This window comes from Giraffa tippelskirchi, chromosome 3 (genome assembly GCF_054371585.1).
Source record: "Giraffa tippelskirchi isolate mGirTip1 chromosome 3, T2T-mGirTip1v1.2.pri, whole genome shotgun sequence".
NCBI lineage: Eukaryota > Metazoa > Chordata > Mammalia > Artiodactyla > Giraffidae > Giraffa > Giraffa tippelskirchi.
Genome location: NC_137277.1, coordinates 48,205,145 through 48,223,433, shown reverse-complemented (window position 1 = coordinate 48,223,433; position 18,289 = coordinate 48,205,145). Strand labels below are relative to the sequence as shown.

At 45.0% G+C, this 18,289-nt stretch overlaps 1 protein-coding gene across 20 annotated transcripts in view; it reads right to left on the bottom strand.

Moving 5' to 3' along the window:
• Window positions 1-7,422: 7,422 nt before the first annotated feature.
• The window catches only part of AP2B1 (adaptor related protein complex 2 subunit beta 1), a 116,157-nt gene continuing 105,290 nt past the window's right edge, over window positions 7,423-18,289 (bottom strand). For 18 of the 20 annotated variants that reach the window (XM_081584450.1, XM_081584458.1, XM_081584455.1 and 15 more), the window contains 2 exons: window positions 12,836-12,990; window positions 7,423-7,883 (listed from right to left, as the gene is read on the bottom strand). In XM_081584450.1, the coding sequence (XP_081440576.1) occupies window positions 7,809-7,883; window positions 12,836-12,990 (230 nt within the window). In that variant the 3' untranslated portion in view covers window positions 7,423-7,808. Of the gene's footprint in view, window positions 7,884-12,835; window positions 13,019-18,289 lie in introns of all 20 variants that reach the window. The other 2 variants (XR_014080632.1, XR_014080631.1) reach the window with 1 other exon arrangement.

The window sequence follows — 18,289 nt, the reverse complement described above, 5'->3', positions numbered from 1 at the left end:
ATGCAGAATCAAAGATTGGGAGTCTGTAGTGGGGCAGCCGCTGAGGAACTTGGCCGATGCTCACAGTTTAACCCGGAGACCAGAGGCAGACATAAGGCGCTCATGTGTGCCCTGTGTGCAAAGTCAAGGTCCTGAGGGCAGGGCAGAAGGAACCTGCCACGTAGTGAGAAGAGTCAGTGGAGGCTTCAGGGGAGGCGACTTTCAAGGAAGGAGCCTTGAAAGAAGTAGAATTGGGGTGCCAGGGCAGGGAGGGCATGGATGAGGAAGGCTTCACATCAGAGAAGCTGGGGGCGATTCCAGGGCTTTGAGAAGGGAGTACAGGAGCCAGACACAGGAGGCTGGAAAAACAAGAGGAGGCTGAGAGGCTGGTTGATGAGAAGTCACAAAGGCCTTGGTTGCCTGGTAAGGAGTTTGGATGTAGACCTGTCTGACTGGGATGCATGGAACAGTTTTGAAGCAGGCCAGCAACCTGGTCAGCGTTGAAGGTGCAGGAAGGAGGAGGAGGAAGCTGGGAGAAATCTCTCAAGTTTTTACCCTCAGACCCAACATCTCCCACTGTGTGACTTTCTATACTTGCTGGTATGCACATGGGCCCCAGCTTCCCCCAGCTTCCTCCACCCTGAGTGCTGAGCACCCTCCCTATTGCTGCCCTTCCTCTTCCTGTCCAGACAGAGAGCACAGTGGTTACAAGCCTGGGCTTCAGTTCAAGCAGATCTGGATTTAGATTCTGGCCCTACCATTTACTCTGTGACTGAAAGCAAATTACTTGACCTCTCCAAACTCTATGCCTTATTTATAAAGTGGAGTTGTCCCCAAGGCACACATAAGCCTGCAGTGTGTAGAGTCCACAATGCAGTGCCTGGCGTGGAGTCTCACTGTGTGACCTTTTTTCTTTTGTTTTATAGACACAGCCATTCAGAGGGGAGGCTGAACAACCCCCTGGGAAAGCATTTCTATTTATGCTGGGATAACTCCCAGGTGCTGGGGTAGGGTTTTGAGAGGGGTCAGGGCAGCAGCTAGAAGCAAATTCAGGGGCAAGAAGAGCATGGACCCCCTCCTCCAGTGCCACTTTTGTTCTGGTGACATCAGGTTTACTGGCCCTATGGGATTGCAATGGGATCAACCAATAGACTCTTGATTTGATTAAATCGTCCAGGGCACTACCAGTCCCCCCACCATTTCTGAAAATATTTCATCCTTACTCTGCCCAAGGATCTCAGAATTTGTCTGTTCCCCCAAGTCCATTCTAGTTCTGTTTCAGCCCAAGGGAACGTAGAAACAAAAAATCGTGCAATGCTCACACACATTGTGCAGCCAGGCTTCTCAGAATGCTCAACTTAACTCCACTAGGGGAACACAGAGCCACAGGTTCATTACGAGGCCTCACACTGGCTTGCAGTGATAAGTCATTTAAAACAATATATAGATTGCTTTATATGAAAGCTGGAATCAAGATTGCTTGGAGAAATATCAATCACCTCAGATATGCAGATGACACCACCTTTATGGCAGAAAGTGAAGAACTAAAGAGCCTCTTGATGAAAGTGAAAGAGGAGAGTGAAAAAGTTAAAGCTCAACATTCAGAAAACTAAGATCATAGCATCTAGTCCCATCACTTCATGGCAAATAGATGGAGAAACAGTGGAAACAGTGGCAGATTTTATTTTGGGGGGCTCCAAAATCACTGCACATGGTGACTACAGCCATGAAATTAAAAGATGCTTACTCCTTGGAAGAAAAGTTATGACCAATCTAGACAGCAATATTAAAAAGCAGAGACATTACTTTGCCAACAAAGATCTGTCTAGTTAAGGCTATGGTTTTTCCAGTAGTCATGTATGGATGTGAGAATGGGACAATAAAGAAAGTTGAGCACTGAAGAATTGATGCTTTTGAACTGTGGTGTTGGAGAAGACTCTTGAGAGTCCCTTGGACTGCAAGGAGATCCAACCAGTCCATCCTAAAGGAAATCAGTCCTGAATATTCATTGGAAGGACTGATGCTGAAGCCGAAACTCTAATACTTTGGTCACCTGATACAAAGAGCTGACTCATTGGAAAAGACCCTGATGTTGGGAAAGATTGAAGGCAGGAGGAGAAGGGGACGACAGAGGATGAGATGGTTAGAAGGCATCACCGACTCAATGGACATGAGTTTGGGTAAACTCTGGGAGGTGGTGATGGACAGGGAGGCCTGGCGTGCTGTGGTTAATGGGGTCGCAGAGTTGGACACGACTGAGCAACTGAACTGAACTGATATGAAAGCTGAGCGCCAAAGAATTGATGCTTCTGATCTGCAGTGTTGGAGAAGACTCTTGAGAGTCCCTTGAACTGCAAGGAGATCAAACCAGTCAATCCTAAAAGAAATCAATCTTGAATATTCATTAGAAGGACTGATGCTGAAGCTGAAGCTCCAACACTTTGGCCACCTGATGCGAAGAGATGACTCATTGGAAAAAGATCCTGATGCTGGGAAAGATTGAAGGCAGAAGTAGAAGGGGACGACAGAGGGCAAGATGGTCGGATGGCACTAGCGACTAGATGCATGAATTTGAGCAAGCTCCGGGAGTTGGTGATGGACAGGGAGGCTTGGTGTGCTAGTCCGTGGGGTTGCAGAGTCAAGACATGACTGAGTGACTAAACAACAGACTGAGTGACTAAACAACATATATACATATATATATATATATAGAGAGAGAGAGAGAGAGAGAGTTTAATTTTTTTTTTACCACACAGCAGGCAAGATCTTAGTTCCCTGTCTAGGAATTGAACCCGTGCCCCATGCAGTGGGATCATGGAGTCTTAATCACTGAATGGCCAGAGAAGTGCCTAAAGCATTATATCTTAAATCCAAACCCATTCAATTAATATAAAACGCAAAGTTTGCCTGAATTTAAGATTTGGTAGGTTAAGCCATTTTGGTTCACTGAGTCACTTTGGGCTAAGGATTGTACGTCCCTAGGAGCCTGTTCACTCTTCTCTATGGTTAGGATTACCTTGGTGAAAAAAACCCAAGAGGCTCTGTCCATAGTCTGTGGCTCCGGTTCAGCTGAAGACGCCTGAAGTGCAAACCTAAGACTCCAAGGGATGGGACGTGTGAATCCACCTACAGCATCTGAAGCCCAGAGGACAAAGACCTGAACCTGGGACTTCGCCCTTGCTCCCTCAGAGCCGAGGATCCCACTGGCTTTCAGAGGCTGTCTGGCCAGATCCTGGGGCCTTTAACCGTAAGTGGAGAGTGAATGAATCAAGGGAGGGGAAGCCAGAGGCTAGACTTGAACACTCTCCTCTTAACACCTACCCAGTGGGAGAAGGTGGGGAGTGGAGTGGAGTTCTCTCAGCCCCAGTGTTGGGGCAGTCCTGTCTCAAAAGGATACTTTTGGAAATTAAGTCCATCTAGGTCTAAACAATCCCTAAATTAGCCTTCCCCTGGTTGGCAGCATTAAGAATGGCAGGGCAAAAGCTAAATGAGAAACTGAGATAGCAAGTTTGGAGCCAACTCGGAAACTTTTCAAGAAACATCCTTGTGGCTAATAACATGTCTGGGGGCTGGTGGGGATTCTAGGATTAGTGTTCAGGAGATAGAAATGGGTAACAACGGGGGAGGTGTGATCTTCCCCTAGTGCCACAACAGGTATTAAAATAAACAGGCTCTCTTGCCTCCTGGAGCTGGGGGTGGCAGGGAAAAGAAATCTGGGTCCAAGCAAAACCAGAAAAAGCATCAGTCCCTGGGGTGGGAGTAGGAAGGCTCCAACCTGGAGTCCTCAGCTCTTCTGTGGCCTCAGGAACAATGCACCTGAGAGCTGTGTTTCCTAACTTGGCATTTGGTGGGAGGAGGAGGACCTCAGGTGATCTCAGGTGGTCTCTGGCCAGTGTGCCCTGCTTCTGGAGACTGAACCACACTGGGACGTAGGGGCTTAGCAAGGCTGGCCCTTGGCCTGGTGGCTCAGAGGAGTGGGATGAAGGGAAGCTGCAGTGAAGCAATAAAGACAGAGGGAGTCAGATATGGCTTTACTTCCTTCTCACCTGAAAAATGGGGATAACACTCTTAATTCACGGGACAGGCAGGCATCTTGTGCATCAGAGTGCTTTGCCATTTTTCAGCTGCCACAAGAATGCCATTACTCCAGAAGAGGCAGTAGGCAAACAGGTGTCTTTCTCTGGCAGGGAGTCTCAACCCTGCACTTTTAGAAATATCTGGGGAATTTTTTGAAATGCAGGTTGCCCCAGGCCCTACCCAACTGGCTAACAATTGTCAGCCTTTCATGAAAGCTCTGGTGTGTGATCAATCTGCACCCAAGAGTTAAGAGCTTCTGCCCTAAGAATTTTCTTGGCCAAAACTGACATTCTTAGCTGGTGAATCCAATCAGATCTCAGTAAGGCCTATCCCTCTTCTTATCTCTGACTCTGAACCTCCACAAAGACCACCCTGACTCCACTTCCCTGCCAGAGTTATTCCAGTTAGAACTCGGGCTAACTGTAGCCAGCATGTGGCGACAACCCAAGAGTTCCTAGCTGCCAACATCCATGTAATAGAAGCAGTTACTGTGCGGAGCCCTGTGCACCTTGCCTACACTGGTGACTGAGGCTCACTGATGACTGAGAGGTCCCATCTGGGCACAGGACCCCTCAGCCTCACTCCCCCACACCAGGCTATGGGAGACTTCAGAGGCTGTCCACTCATCAGAACCAGGGCCAGGGCCTCCAGCCTGACCACACCTGGCTCACGTGTCCTCAGCCACACAAATGCAGGTGATTAGATCTGAACTCCTTGGGAAGCTTGATTGAAAGCAGCATTAATTCTATCCACTTGGGAACATGCAGGCCCCCAGTGCAGATCTGAGACGCTTTTTATAAATGGATTAGTCAAACGTCCTGGGTAAGATACTGGCGAGAAGCTCCGCTGGGCTCCTTCTGCCCCTGTGCCTGGCTGGCTGGCTGCCCCTGGCCCATCTGCTTGGGTCCTAGGAGGGGACCTGCCAGGGAAGATGGACTGGCTCCTCCGAGCACTGCCTGCGGCGAGATGCCTGAGTGGTGATGGTGGTGGTGACGGCAGCGGGGGCCGGGGAGACAGGAGCCTCTGAGGCGTGTGATTCTTCCTCAGGTCCATCTCCACATTTCATCTGGCTAAACCCCCGGGAGGGCTGGGCAGCCAAAAGGCAAGTTCTAATAGCATGGTTATTAATACCCCATCCTTTCCCTGGCCCGCTGTGTTCTGTCCTTGAGTGTCAGTTCTGGGAACAAAGTACACAGCACAAACTTCATTTTGTGTAAATGAGAGTTTATTGATGAAGACAAAGTCAAGCTTCCCCTGCCCCCCACCCTCCCCCAGAACAGATCCCAACAACAAAAGAATGATAAGTTTTCTTAGGGCAACACTTACCCCCCTCCCCCTTCTCTCCAGTCCCAAGGTTCGCAACGCAGACACATGAAACAGGCTCGGGCGAGGACAGACACTCAGGGAATCTCTGACCAGCAAGAGTTCTGGGTGTGTGTGCGCTTGCCGTGCCCTTTGTGAGACGCCTGCTGACGTTACAGAGACAGGCTGCAGCGGCGGACAGGGGACTGCAGGGCAACCTCCGCTCATCCCCCATTAGGCCGAGCCCGAAATGGGTCCCAAGGGACACTGTGGTGGAGGCGACAGGCTCCGTCTCTTCAGGAGAGGGGTCCTCGTGAAGCAGAATCCCTCCCCAGCTGCTCAGGGGCAAACCAGGAGGGAGCCTCTCCAGGGAGCCGAGGGCTGGCAGACCGGCCAGGTCAGCTGAGAAGTGCAGCTGTTGTTGCCCATGACTGCCGGGGAGGCCCAGAGGAGCCGGGTTTCGGGGGCGGAGGGACATGTCTCAGCACCACACTGTCTCGTCTGCTTACCCCGCCACAAGCTCTGCCGCCTGGAACTGCAGTCTGCTTTGAGGCGAGAACACTGCGTTTGGAGTGGGGACCTTCTTCACTGTTTGCATCGCACCGACTCTACGAGCAGTCTCCCGACCACAGAGCTTCACCCACCTGCTTTTCTACCCCACCTGGCACCCACCATCCTGTGCCACTTCCTGTTCTTCACATGCCTGAGGGGTTCCTTTCCCTCACCCCAGGAATTCTTCTCGTGGAGAGTGTCAAGGCTTAAGAAACTGCTTTGGGGGACCTTCTCCCCGTAACTTTCCAAGTCGTATGAGTCAGGGTCATTTCACTTGCAACACGGTTGCAGGGAAGTTTCTGCTGTTTTCTAGGGTTCCGCCTCTTGGACTCACTTTCAGGTCCAAGTCCCACATGAGGTCTTGGACCCAGGCGCCTCTGATGAGAGTGGGGGCATCTGAGAAGCAGTCTCAGTCATGGACCCTGAATCCCTGGTGCCGGGCAGCAGCAGTGCCCACAGGTGAAACAGAGAACCCTGCTGGACAGACTGGTGTTCCAGGCTCAGCACTCTAGACAGACCACAGCCAATGTGTCTGGTGGGGCAGGAGTTCTCACGTTTCCCGATCTTTTGAGAGATGAAAAGGACAGCTTGGCCCTCTGAGGTGATCTCAACTGCCTGGGAGCCTAAGCAACACAAGTGCCAAGTGGATCAGAGAGCCGAAGGATGACTGTGTGGCACCAGAAGCTCACTTCCTCCCCACACCCACCCTGCTGGCCTCCGGCACTGAGGGTCCTCCATTCTGGCATCAGGGTTTACCTTCAAGTCCCTGGACAGAGACTCTGCTGCCACCGGATGCCAAAGAACGGAGTGCCAGAATCTGTGTGGAGTGTGAGGAGAGCCATAAAGAAGCAGGCACCAGAAAGGTAAGAGAAAGGCATCGAGGAAAGAAAGTCAACGAGAGGGTCCTGCGGTGAGAACAACACTGACGGGGATTCAGAGACCCAGACCCCCACCTCTGCTACCGGACAGTCAACAGTCCTCAGGTGGTAACATCCTGTTTGTCTTTTACCTTTTTCCTTTTTAGAAAAAAAGGTTAGATGAGTTATCATTTCAAGTAAGTCTGTTTCAACTCTAAAACCAAGATTTCAGATGTGGATTGGACCTGAGATTAAATTAAATCCAGAGTGGGAAATGAGGGAAGGGCATTTTGATTCCTGAAATTCTCTCATCAGTGTTATTCACAGATTCGACCTCAGGAAAGGACTATAGGAAGTTCTCCTTCTTAGCCTAGGTGCCGTCAGGCCCCATTTCCTACACCCTCCAGCACCATCCAAGGAAGACCACTATTCCTAGCTGCAGCGCATCAAAGGAGATGAGAATACCGGGCAGGAGGAATCACAAGAAAAGGAGCTTGGAGAGAAAAGAAAGTGGTCAGGAACAAGGCTGCCACAGGGTGGCAAGAAACTGTGTCTCTTCCCTCTAGGACTGTGCGGTTGTCTTAACACTTCTCTCAGTTACACACTATTCCCTCAATTTCTCATATGTACAAAAATATAAAACAATAAAGTGCAGTTTACGTTTCAGTGACACTTTTCCTTGCTTTAATATTTTTTTGTTGTCTTTTTCTGCTTGTGAAACGAGCTCTCGATTACAAAATATCAAACTACACTCAAAACTGCAGCCACTGTAAGGACAGCACGGAGAAGCCCACAAGTAAGGACAGAGAGCAGCGGGTGGCACGAGGTGGGAAATGATTGAAGCAGTGGTTACAGGCGGTCACAGGAAGCTAAAACTATCCAACAGGCTAACATTAGTACAGGTTAGACTAGTCACTACCCTGGCGGGTAGCCTTGGTGTGTTCAGGTTCAGATTCTACATGGCGATAACAATTTCTTCCAGTTAAAGAGTTCTTGGCCTGTACCGATCACAGGGTGGCTGGAAGGCACCGGGCCAGTCTATTAGTTTTTCAAAATGCTGTCGTAGACCTGATAGATGTACTGGGAGACCTCAGGAGCTCTACACTTCAGCGACAGCTGTGTGGAGGAAAACGAGAAGGAAGATTATTAGCACAGAGGCTGGCATTCACTCAAAAGGTATCCAAGTACTCAGTTCAAGGAAGGCTTTTTCTGATACAAGGGAGAAGGGCTTCTATCATTGAGCAGCCAAACAAAGAGACCCTGCTGATAGGAGGTTCTGTGGGTTTTAGAATTTCAGTTTAATTAGGGTCAAGCTGTGCTGTGTTCCCACCCACATTCTACGTGGGTCTGCAAAGTGAGGAATAATCCACAGGAAACACTGCAGGGGACAGATGCTGTCCTGCTTTGCTAAGAGTCACAGGGACTATAACCAAGTGAAAAGGGAAGGGCTACAACCCTTAACTTGGTGGTCATTTCATCTCTGTTCCAGTTTCTGTCTTGACAAGGATGGTTATCTCAGTCCCAATTCAGGAGGATGGATAACCAAGTAAAATAAAAGCAGGAGCTAGATAGCTCCAAGGAACTATTCTTCCCTGTATTATATGCTGCTAAGTCACTTCAGTCGTGTCCGACTCTGTGCGACCCCATGGACCACAGCCTACCAGGCTCCTCTGTCCATGGGATTTTCCAGGCAAGAGTACTGGAGTGGGGTGCTACTGCCTTCTCCACTGTATTATATGGAAGAGAGAATACACTGCTAAGGAATGAAGATAAGAACCAACATGGGCTTCCCTCGTAGCTCAGATGCTTAAGAATCTGCCTGCAGTGCAGGAGACCTGGGTTCGATCTCTGGGTCAGGAAGATCCCCTGGAGAAGGAAATGGCAACCCACTCCAGTATCATTTGCCTGGAAAATCCCATGGACAGAGGAATCTGGTGGGCTGCAGTCCATGGGGTCGCAAAGAGTTGGCATGACTGAGCGACGAACAGTAGCTAACACTAAAGAGTCATTTACTGAGTGTAACTGTACCATTTATACCAACAGTGTTATCTTTCAGCTTCTGCCTCTTATTCAGGCTGGTCAGATACTTCTCATACCACTCCACTTGTCTATTACCATCTTTTTGTCTAGTCTAACAATTACCAAATTAAAATATTAAAAAGATTTCAATGCTGAACACTGAGATTTTCACTTTGTGGGTCAACAATCGCAAAATTTAAACCTAGATTTGGACTCTTGAATTGTACCAGATTAGGCAAATTCACCAGATTCACAATAATGTTAATAGAAGAAGCAGACAAATTGCATTTAGAACCAGAAAATTTAATCCGTTTTTTGTATTACTGACATCATTGCTCGTTTATTAAAGTAGATGAACAAAAGTTGTCTTTAACGATGTATCACCGTTAAGATTTTACATTATCTTACCTTTTTATTCTCTTATTAGAGATTAAACGATTTAACCAAGTTCAAAGAGGTGAGAATATTTTTGGCAAAAACGTCAGGAAGATGATTGGTCAACCCCAAACTTCTTGAGAAAATGCACATCCTCAGAACTGAGTGAGATTTTAAAAATGCAAAACCAAGCCAAACAAAAAGAACATCAAAAGAAGTTCTATTTAAAATTTATAGCTTTAATATGTATTCTCTAAGGCATTTCCAGAACTGCTGCTTGACATCCATCAGGAAGACAATTCTGATACACATAAAACAAAATGTATAACTAATTTTAGAATACAAATATAAATAGAAAACAGCTCCCTACTTTGGTCTGAGTTGCAGCTCTAGGCCTTTCCCTGACTTTCTGCTCCTCCTCCAGCCTCTCCACTGTCAGTGTTGTAGACAGTTCTCGTGGGAAAGTACGTGGGTTCAGAAGAGGAGGAGGAGAGGAAGCTAAAAAGAGTAAGAACAGCCTAAGGGACTTAACTCCCAGACTAAAGAGGGGGTAGTTCCTCCTCCCCCAAATACAGCTCTGTATTTTTTCACCTCTTTGTAGCAGTATTGGAACTTCCAACCAGTTGGAGATCCACTTTTGGTTCACTAGTGGTAAAGGAATGTTGTCTTCCTCAAAAAAAGCCCAAGGTGGGCACTGGCAGGAGTCTAGACCCAAACAGTTTTAGCTGCTCTTTGGAGGGGGAAGGAGAGGGAGGGGAGGGAGGGTAAGGAAGAGGAGGAAGAATCTCTTTCTCTGGACTGTTGTATCACCTCCCTTCCCCAGACACCCCAGCCTTTAACAATAGGTTAAGTTTAGGGTTAAATCTATTCCTTGCATTCCAACAAGTACAGCTAAGACAAGCTGGAATACCAAAAAAAAAAAAAAAAGACAAGCTGGAACACATTTAAAAAAAATTTTTTTTTTTTTGCTAATTCCTAAAGAAAGCAAGAAGGAAATGTACATAAAGAAAAAAAGAAGCTAAAAAATCTGATTTAGGACTCTGGTCTCATTTTATATGGGAAAAGAGGTCTTTCCAGGATTTTAACTTTCGAAGCACTAACCTACTTACGTGTCACATCTTTAACACCAACCACTGAGGAATGCCACCCACCTAGACTCACCTCCCTTGCCTAGGTAATAAGCCAAGGACTTAAACATCTACTTCAGGTTTATGGCCTGGAACACATACTTCTTCACCTGGGACAAGTTATCCTTCCAGGTGAGACAGAGCTACTTAAGAGATTATGAGGGCTCTTCCCCCTGGGATAAACAAACCTTAATGACATACAGTAAGGGGATGAAGGAAGTGATTTATCATGCAATGTACTACTACTCGGTCATCAAAAAAAAAACCAAACACACAACAAATTATTAATACATGCAATGACTTAAGACAGATGTCAAGGATATTATGCTAAGTGGGGAAAAAAGTCTCAAGAGGATAGGAACTGAATTTATAGAACCCTCTCAAAATGACAAAATTATAGTAATGGGAAACAAACATATAGTGATTCCCATGGGTTAGGCCTGGGGTGAGTCTCTAACTATAAAGAGATAGTGAGGAGTTTTTTTGTGGTGACAGAACAGTTCTGTTCCTGATTGTGGTGGTGATTATCACAAATGTGGTAAGATTTCATAGTACTGTACACTCCTTAACCAAATAAAATAAAAATAATGACGTAAAAACTGGTGAACTGTACTATGGGTATAAGATATTCTCAATGAGGAAAACTCGGTGAAAGATATATGATAACTCTATGTACGATTTTTAAAACTTTATGTGAGTCTTAAATTAGTTCCCAATAAAAAGCTTTTAAACATTTTAAATAAACTATGTTACTAAGAGGTCTTTCTCAAAATTCTCACTATCCTTAATGAATACAGTTAGGAAGTGTTTAGATATCTGAATTCTAAGCACAAATTACCTACTAACAACTTCTGTGATCTTGAACAAGTTATTAATCATTCTGAACCTTGGTTTCCTTATCTGCAATCTAGGGGTAATCATGCTACTCTAATCTAGCTGAGATGGAATACTGCAAACAATAAAATAATGAATGATAAAAAACAAAACACACACACACAAATACACATACTTTGAGAAAATTTCTAGGGAAGTAAATGGAATTATTTTACAAGACCTGATTTTACAGTAAAAACCTGTCCCTCCAGAAAAGCAGACAGGGCTTTCCCTTTCTTGGGGAACTCAAGGAAAATGACAGGATAGTTTCTTACAAAAAAAGACAAAGGACTGGCAGCAGAGGAGGTGGGTGGGAGGAGTGTACAGTTTATGGGAGAAGCCTGAAGTTTCTCAGCTCACAAATGCTTAGGCAAAAAAATCTAGTTAGAAGGGACGTAGTATCACTCACACACACACATGCTTGTCCAGCTTCCTTCAAGGGGAAACCAAGAATTTTCAGTTCAGGGTGGTACTACTTCCTTGATGTATGCTAATGAACACAGGCTTGCCTTAAAATTGAGGAATGGAGTCACACACTTTTCTTGGCTACATGGTTAAAAAGCTCACTTAATCTACTGAATATAAAGCTTTATCAGTTACTCAATTATTGAACCTTATTTTTCTCATCCCCTTCCTTTCCCTTCATTCAAAACAGTGTACAAAAGCCTTGAACATAACAGAAGAATATGATATTTCCCCTATCCCAAGGGTTTTCTTATACTTTACAAAATGCAGATGACAAGCAGCACTTACTGGGAGATAGTCTTTTACAACAGTAAACAAACGGCCAGTGCCTAGGGTATTATGGCTGTGCTGCTTAACAAAGCAACTGGCTCCTCCCCTAAAAATAAGGCCAGGATTTCAATTTTAGTCCAGCATGGCACTGAAGAAGTTTTCTAAAGTTCCCTTTCAGGCTATAAAAGGTGTGTCCCATTTTGCCTTAATTTTTCAACAAGCATTTAGGACATACAACATCACTAAAGAGGCTCATATGTACAGGGATTTTGACATCCTTATGTCCAAAAGCAGGAATGAGCTTGAAATGAGCTATGAAAACAATTCTCTTAGCGGTCTGTTATAGTACCACATGCACAGATATGCTGCTGCTGCTAAGTCGCTTCAGTCGTGTCCGACTCTGTGCGACCCCACAGACGGCAGCCCACCAGGCTCCGCCGTCCCTAGGATTCTCCAGGCAGGAACACTGGAGTGTGTCGCCATTTCCTTCTCCAGTGCATGAAAGGGAAAAGTGAAAGTGAAGTCGCTCAGTCGTGTCCGACTCTTAGCAACCCCATGGACTGTAGCCTACCAGGCTCCTCCGCCCATGGGATTTTCCAGGCAAGAGTACTGGAGTGGGGTGCCACTGCCTCCTCCGACAGATATGCTAGATGAGCATTAACCAATACTGATGAAGTTGCAGGTTCTGTAAGCAGCTCTGTATATACCTGGAGGAGTCTGAGGTACTCCTGTCACCAGAGGCCCCTTCCTGGTGAATGGGGGCTGAACAAGGTCTTCAAAGAATGCAACTGGGGACTTTGACTGCTTGTTTTGGATATCTGGGGAGTGAAGCAACTCCACCAGGTCTTTCCTGGCAAATTAAAAAATGCTAAGAAAAAAATTAAAGGGCTCTTACCTCCCTCCGTGAACCCATCTCACCCATTCTGAAAAAGGCCTTACCGTGTAATTGGGGTTTCCTGGCTGGATACGTAGCTCGGCCAAAATCCAAATGCCGTTAGTGAGCTTCAGGGATTGGTACAGCATGTCCTGCCCTTCCACATTCCTCTTGGCAATAGTATAAACATTGTTGTTTTGCAACTTGCTGGAAACAGTGTCTAGAAACACAGATTCAAAATGCAACACCTTCAGTTAAAATATCCAACAAGGATGCCATGAGCCATGTGTGCTCAATTAAGCCCCTGATAAGCACCGTCACATGCATATGTGCACATTTCAGAAAGCCCTTCTTCCACAAGAGCAAAGTGTGAGGAAGTTCTTCAAGTGCCTATGCATCACATTCCAGGCCAGTAAACGGAATAAGGTGCGACTAAGCATCAGTGTTTAAGAACTATCTGTGGAGATTATGGTGGGTCTAAGCCATTGGTACCCTCAAACTATTACTAGGAGCTAGACAGGTAAAAATGCACTGTAGTGGACAGAGACAGAAATGGGTGAATGGGTGACTGCCATGTTGGGATTCACTTCTGGAATGTTGGTCCCAGATCCATAGGGATACAAAGACTGACAACTGAATCTACAGTAATACTTCCCAAGTCACTACTACTCGACCACGAGCCACTCTGGCCTCACGTGCCAGGATCAGAAAAGTGCCCAGTTGCAGAAATCCTGCAAATCAAATTTGTTAACCTTAATGTTTAGGTGTTTGTTTTTATTTTTTTAAAGCAGGCAAATGATTTTTTAAGCCTCTCGGGAATATCATACCCCAAATTAATAACGAAACAAACTGCCTCAACAGAAGTTTTTGAGAAAGACTGAAGTTGTGCAAAGATGATTATTCCAAGGCCCTGTAACTTCAACTGCCATTTCTGGTTAGAATGGAGGCCTTTGCAGTCACTAACACAGGACAAGAACAGGTTGGTGTTTGGGGTCTTCCTTGTGACTACATACAACACCAGAGACATGACATTTCAGAATTAAAGGTCAATTCTTTCTCCTTGTTCTCTGGCTGCTAATATGAGAGCTGCAGCATCAGAGAAAGAGAAACTTTAAGAACAGAGATGATAAATACCATTTCTTTGTTGACAGTTTATTACATTCGTTTCTAATAAGAATTAAATTACTCAGGAACTAAATTCTCCCCACATAAAAACCAGTCATACTCTATGGGAGAAGGCTGCTATGATGGATGGTCTTTCTATTCTCCTAGACGGTAAACCCTCTGAGCACAGGGATCCTATAGTTTTTCATCACTGTGCTTCTCACAGTATCTGGGACACAATGAGTACCTGCCATCAATACCTGTGAATAAGCCTCTGACTCAGGTGTTGGAGATGCCAATATGCGCATAATACCATAGGCATTAAAAAACAATAAGACATTTCCCCAAAGAAATACAAATGGCAACAGACACATGAAAAGATGCTCAACATCACTAATAGACAGTGATAATAGATAAATGCAAATCAAAACTACAATGAGGCACCACCTCACACTAGTCAGAATGGCCATTATTTAAGTCTACAAGTAACAAATGCTGGAAAGGATGCGGAGAAAAGAAAACTCTCCTACGCTGTTGGTGGGAATGTAAGTTGGTGTAGCCACTATAGAAAACAATATGGAGGTTCCTCAAAAAACTAAAAATAGAATTACCATATGATCCAGCAATCCCACTTCTGGACAAATATCCAGACGAAATTACACTTAAAAAAGATATATGCATTCCTATGTCCATAGCAGCACTATCCACAATAGCCAAGATTGGCAAACAACCTAAATGTCCATCTAGAGATGAATGGACAAAGAAGATGTGGTACATATACAATGGAATGACTACTCAGCCATAAAAAAGAACAAAACAATGCTATTTGCTACAACACAGACAGAACTAGAGATTATCATACTAAGTGAAGTAAGTCAGAAAGATAAATACCATATTATATCATATGTGACATATATGTGGAATCTAAAATATGACACAAATGAACTTATCTATGAAACAGAAACAGATTCACAGACAGAGAAAAGACCTGTGGTTGCCATGGGCGAGGTGGGCAGGGGAAGGAATGGAATGGGAGGTTTGGGTTAGCAGATGCGAACTATTGTGTATAGAATGGGTAAACAACAAGGACCTAATGTATAGTACAGGGAGCTATACTCAATATCCTGTGATAAACCATTGTGGAAAGAAATGCAAAAACGTGTGTGTGTATATATATACACACATACAACTGAATCACTTTGTTGTGTAGCAGAAACTAACACAATATTTAAATCAACTACACTTCAATTAAAAAAAAAAAAACAAAGCCAACTCTCTCTGGGGAGTTCTTTGGTGGTCTAGTGGTTAGGATTTGGAGCTTTCACTGCTGTGGCCCAGGTTCAATCCCTGGTCAGGAAACTGAAATCCCATAAGCTGTTAGGCTGCCAAAAAAAAAAAAATCTGCCAGAAAAATCTCACATCTGTTTGTTTAGTTATCTAAAGTACAGTTGATTTACAAAACTGTTTTAGGGGTTCAGCAAAATGATTCAGATATGTACAAATATATATGTGTGTGTGTGTGTGTGTGTGTGTGTATATTTTTTATATTCTTTTCCATGATAGGTTATTATAAGATATTGAATATAGCTTCCTGTGCTATACATTAAATGCTTTTTATCTGTTTTATATATAGTAGTATGTATCACATGTATGGATGTGAGAGTTGGGCTATAAAGAAAGCTGAGCACCAACGAATTGATGTTTTTGAACTGTGGTGTTGGAGAAGACTCTTGAGAATCCCTTGGACTGCAAGGAGATCCAACCAGTCCATCCTAAAGGAGATCAGTCCTGAATATTCACTGGAAGAGCTGAAGCTGAAACTCCAATACTGTGGCCACCTGATTGGAAGAGTTGACTCATTGGAAAAGACCCTGATGCTGGGAAAGATTGAAGGCGGGAGGACAAGGGGATGACAGAGGATGAGATGGTTGGATGGCATCACTGACTCGATGGACATGAGTTTTGAGCAAGCTCCGGGAGTTGGTGATGGACAGGGAAGCCTGGCGTGCTGCAGCCCATGGGGTTGCAAAGAGTTGGACACGACTGAGTGACTAAACTGAACTGATGTATCTGTTAATCCCATATTTCTAATTTATCTCTCCTCCTTCCCTTTCCCCCTTTGGTAACCATAATTTTGCTTTCTATGTTTGTAAGTGTAATCACCATCTATTTAGATGTGGTCTAATTTTGGAGGTAATTCTTGCCCTGATGTCTTTCTTCCACATTCAACCCAGCAAGCGCTCAGGGCAGGAGGTACCAAAGCCCATTCATTAAATAACTGCATCACGCTTAGTTATGGCTTAATTTCCCTCCTTTTATTTCCAGTTTCCACTAACACCAAGCAGAGTAGTTATAACTCAAGAATGGGTTAAGAATGGGTTCTCTTTGAGAAGCCAAAACATTTATCTCAAGATCATTACGCACTAGCCTGAGGGAGGAGGGAGCCTCCCTCACCTTCATCACCTTCTGGGGGGTCAGGCAGTTCTGGCTGTCACCTTGGTTCCCACAATGAAGGGCTCTTGCAGCTCAGACTGAGTTGCTAGGCAACATCACCAGCTGGAGTTTGGCTTACATCTTTTGACAGGACCATCTTTAACATGAGGAGGATTGCTTTAAGTTGTAAAAGCCATTCCCAAGTTTCAAGGCTCTTGCCCATTTCCAAGGAAACAGAAAATACACACGACAGGATCTTCTGTTGAAGTTCTATCGTGCTGCACAGGCACATGTTCTAGACAATATATACAGCAAGGCCCAGATGCCTACAGACATGTCATGGTTTTAAGTAAGAGGTGACAGGCTAAGTGAAGTGGTGATAGGCTAAAAAAGAGATGATAGGCTAAGAAATGGAAGCACCCAAACACACATACACACTCACCCACTCCAGAATTAAAAAACGTGGCCAACAGCCAGATGGAATAAGCAAGTTGAATGGATGTAACTTTACTGTGTTTGGAAGCATTCTGGTTAGGAACGTGGCTCTGCTCCTACTGAATGGCTGTTATCGTGATTTCTATCAGAATACTGCATGGAGGGAAGAGGGTTCTATAACATAAGTATGTGTGAGTCGGTTTTTCTGGCTGCACCACATGGCCTGTGAGATCCCTGACCAGGGACTGAATCCACACCCCTGCACTGGAAGCGTGGAGTCTTAACCACTGGATGGCCAGGGAAGTCTCCGGGAGTCAATTTTTATAAACCTTAGATTGTAGGTTTGAGCTAGAGGGCTTGAAGGTGGTAGGATAACCAGACTCTGCTAAGTGAACTTACTAAGAATGGTAACGGGACTTCCCTGGTGGCAGAGTGGATAAGAATCTGCCTGCCAAGGCAGGGAACACGGGTTCGATCCCTGGTCTGGAAGGATTCCACATGCTGCAAAGTAACTAAGCCTGTGCGCCACAATTACGGAGCCCATGTGCAACAAATACTGAAGTCCATGCACGCCCTAGAGTCTGTGCTCCACAAGAGAAGCCACCGCAAGGAGAAGCCCATGCAATGCAATGAAGAGTATTTCCTGCTTGCCACACACAGCAATGAAGATGCAGCGCAGCCAAATTAAAACAAAACAGAACAAAACAAAAAGAATGGCAATGGGAGCCAATGTAAAGAGAGCCAGACTAGGATACACTTCTTGATAAAATGCCACAGTTCTTTGTGTTTGTTTGTTTTTTAAACATATCCGAACTCCTGGGGAATACGATGCAATCTGATAGCTGTGAGACTTGGAGAATGAGAATGCAATGTTAAGACACTGAGATCTGCCCTATAGGACAAAAGTTTTTATTAAAAGACAGTCAAATATGGTTACACATGCATCAAGATGTAATTTCTTTGGGTTCATTTGTCTCCTACCTCAAATCTGGCTTTGGGTCTGAGGCCTAAAATCTTAGAAGATGGGAATGTGGTCTTCCCTCCTTCATCTTCCTACTTTAGCTAAGGTCGCACCTCTTCCAGTAGCCATAAGAGTGAAGGTACTCAGAGAGCGGGAAGGGGGAACCTGCAGGTGGGACCCAGCTGTGGGACACAGTCATTAGCAAGTTGCAAACCACTGTGCCTGCTGGAAAGAACACCTTTTTTAAAAAAATCATTTGAACAACCAAATTGTATTTAAGTGCTGACTGGCAATGTTCCAAGGAATGGGGAGAACCATGACCAAACAAAGAAAAAGAACTCACTCTCACTTAGTCCCTGTGCCTGAAGAAAATATTTGTCCCATATTAGAAAGCCTAACTAGAAAAGACAGATGCAACATGTCTCTGAGTTTTTCAAAGCAAAACAAGCACTTAATTTAAAAAATAGGTTTGTAGACCACTTGCCCAAAAGATTCTTTTCTGGATATGGTCGGAGATGCAGCTATTTCTTACGTACCTAAGACAGTGGTCTCAGATATAACCAGTGCTAGGAAGCAAGGAGACCCA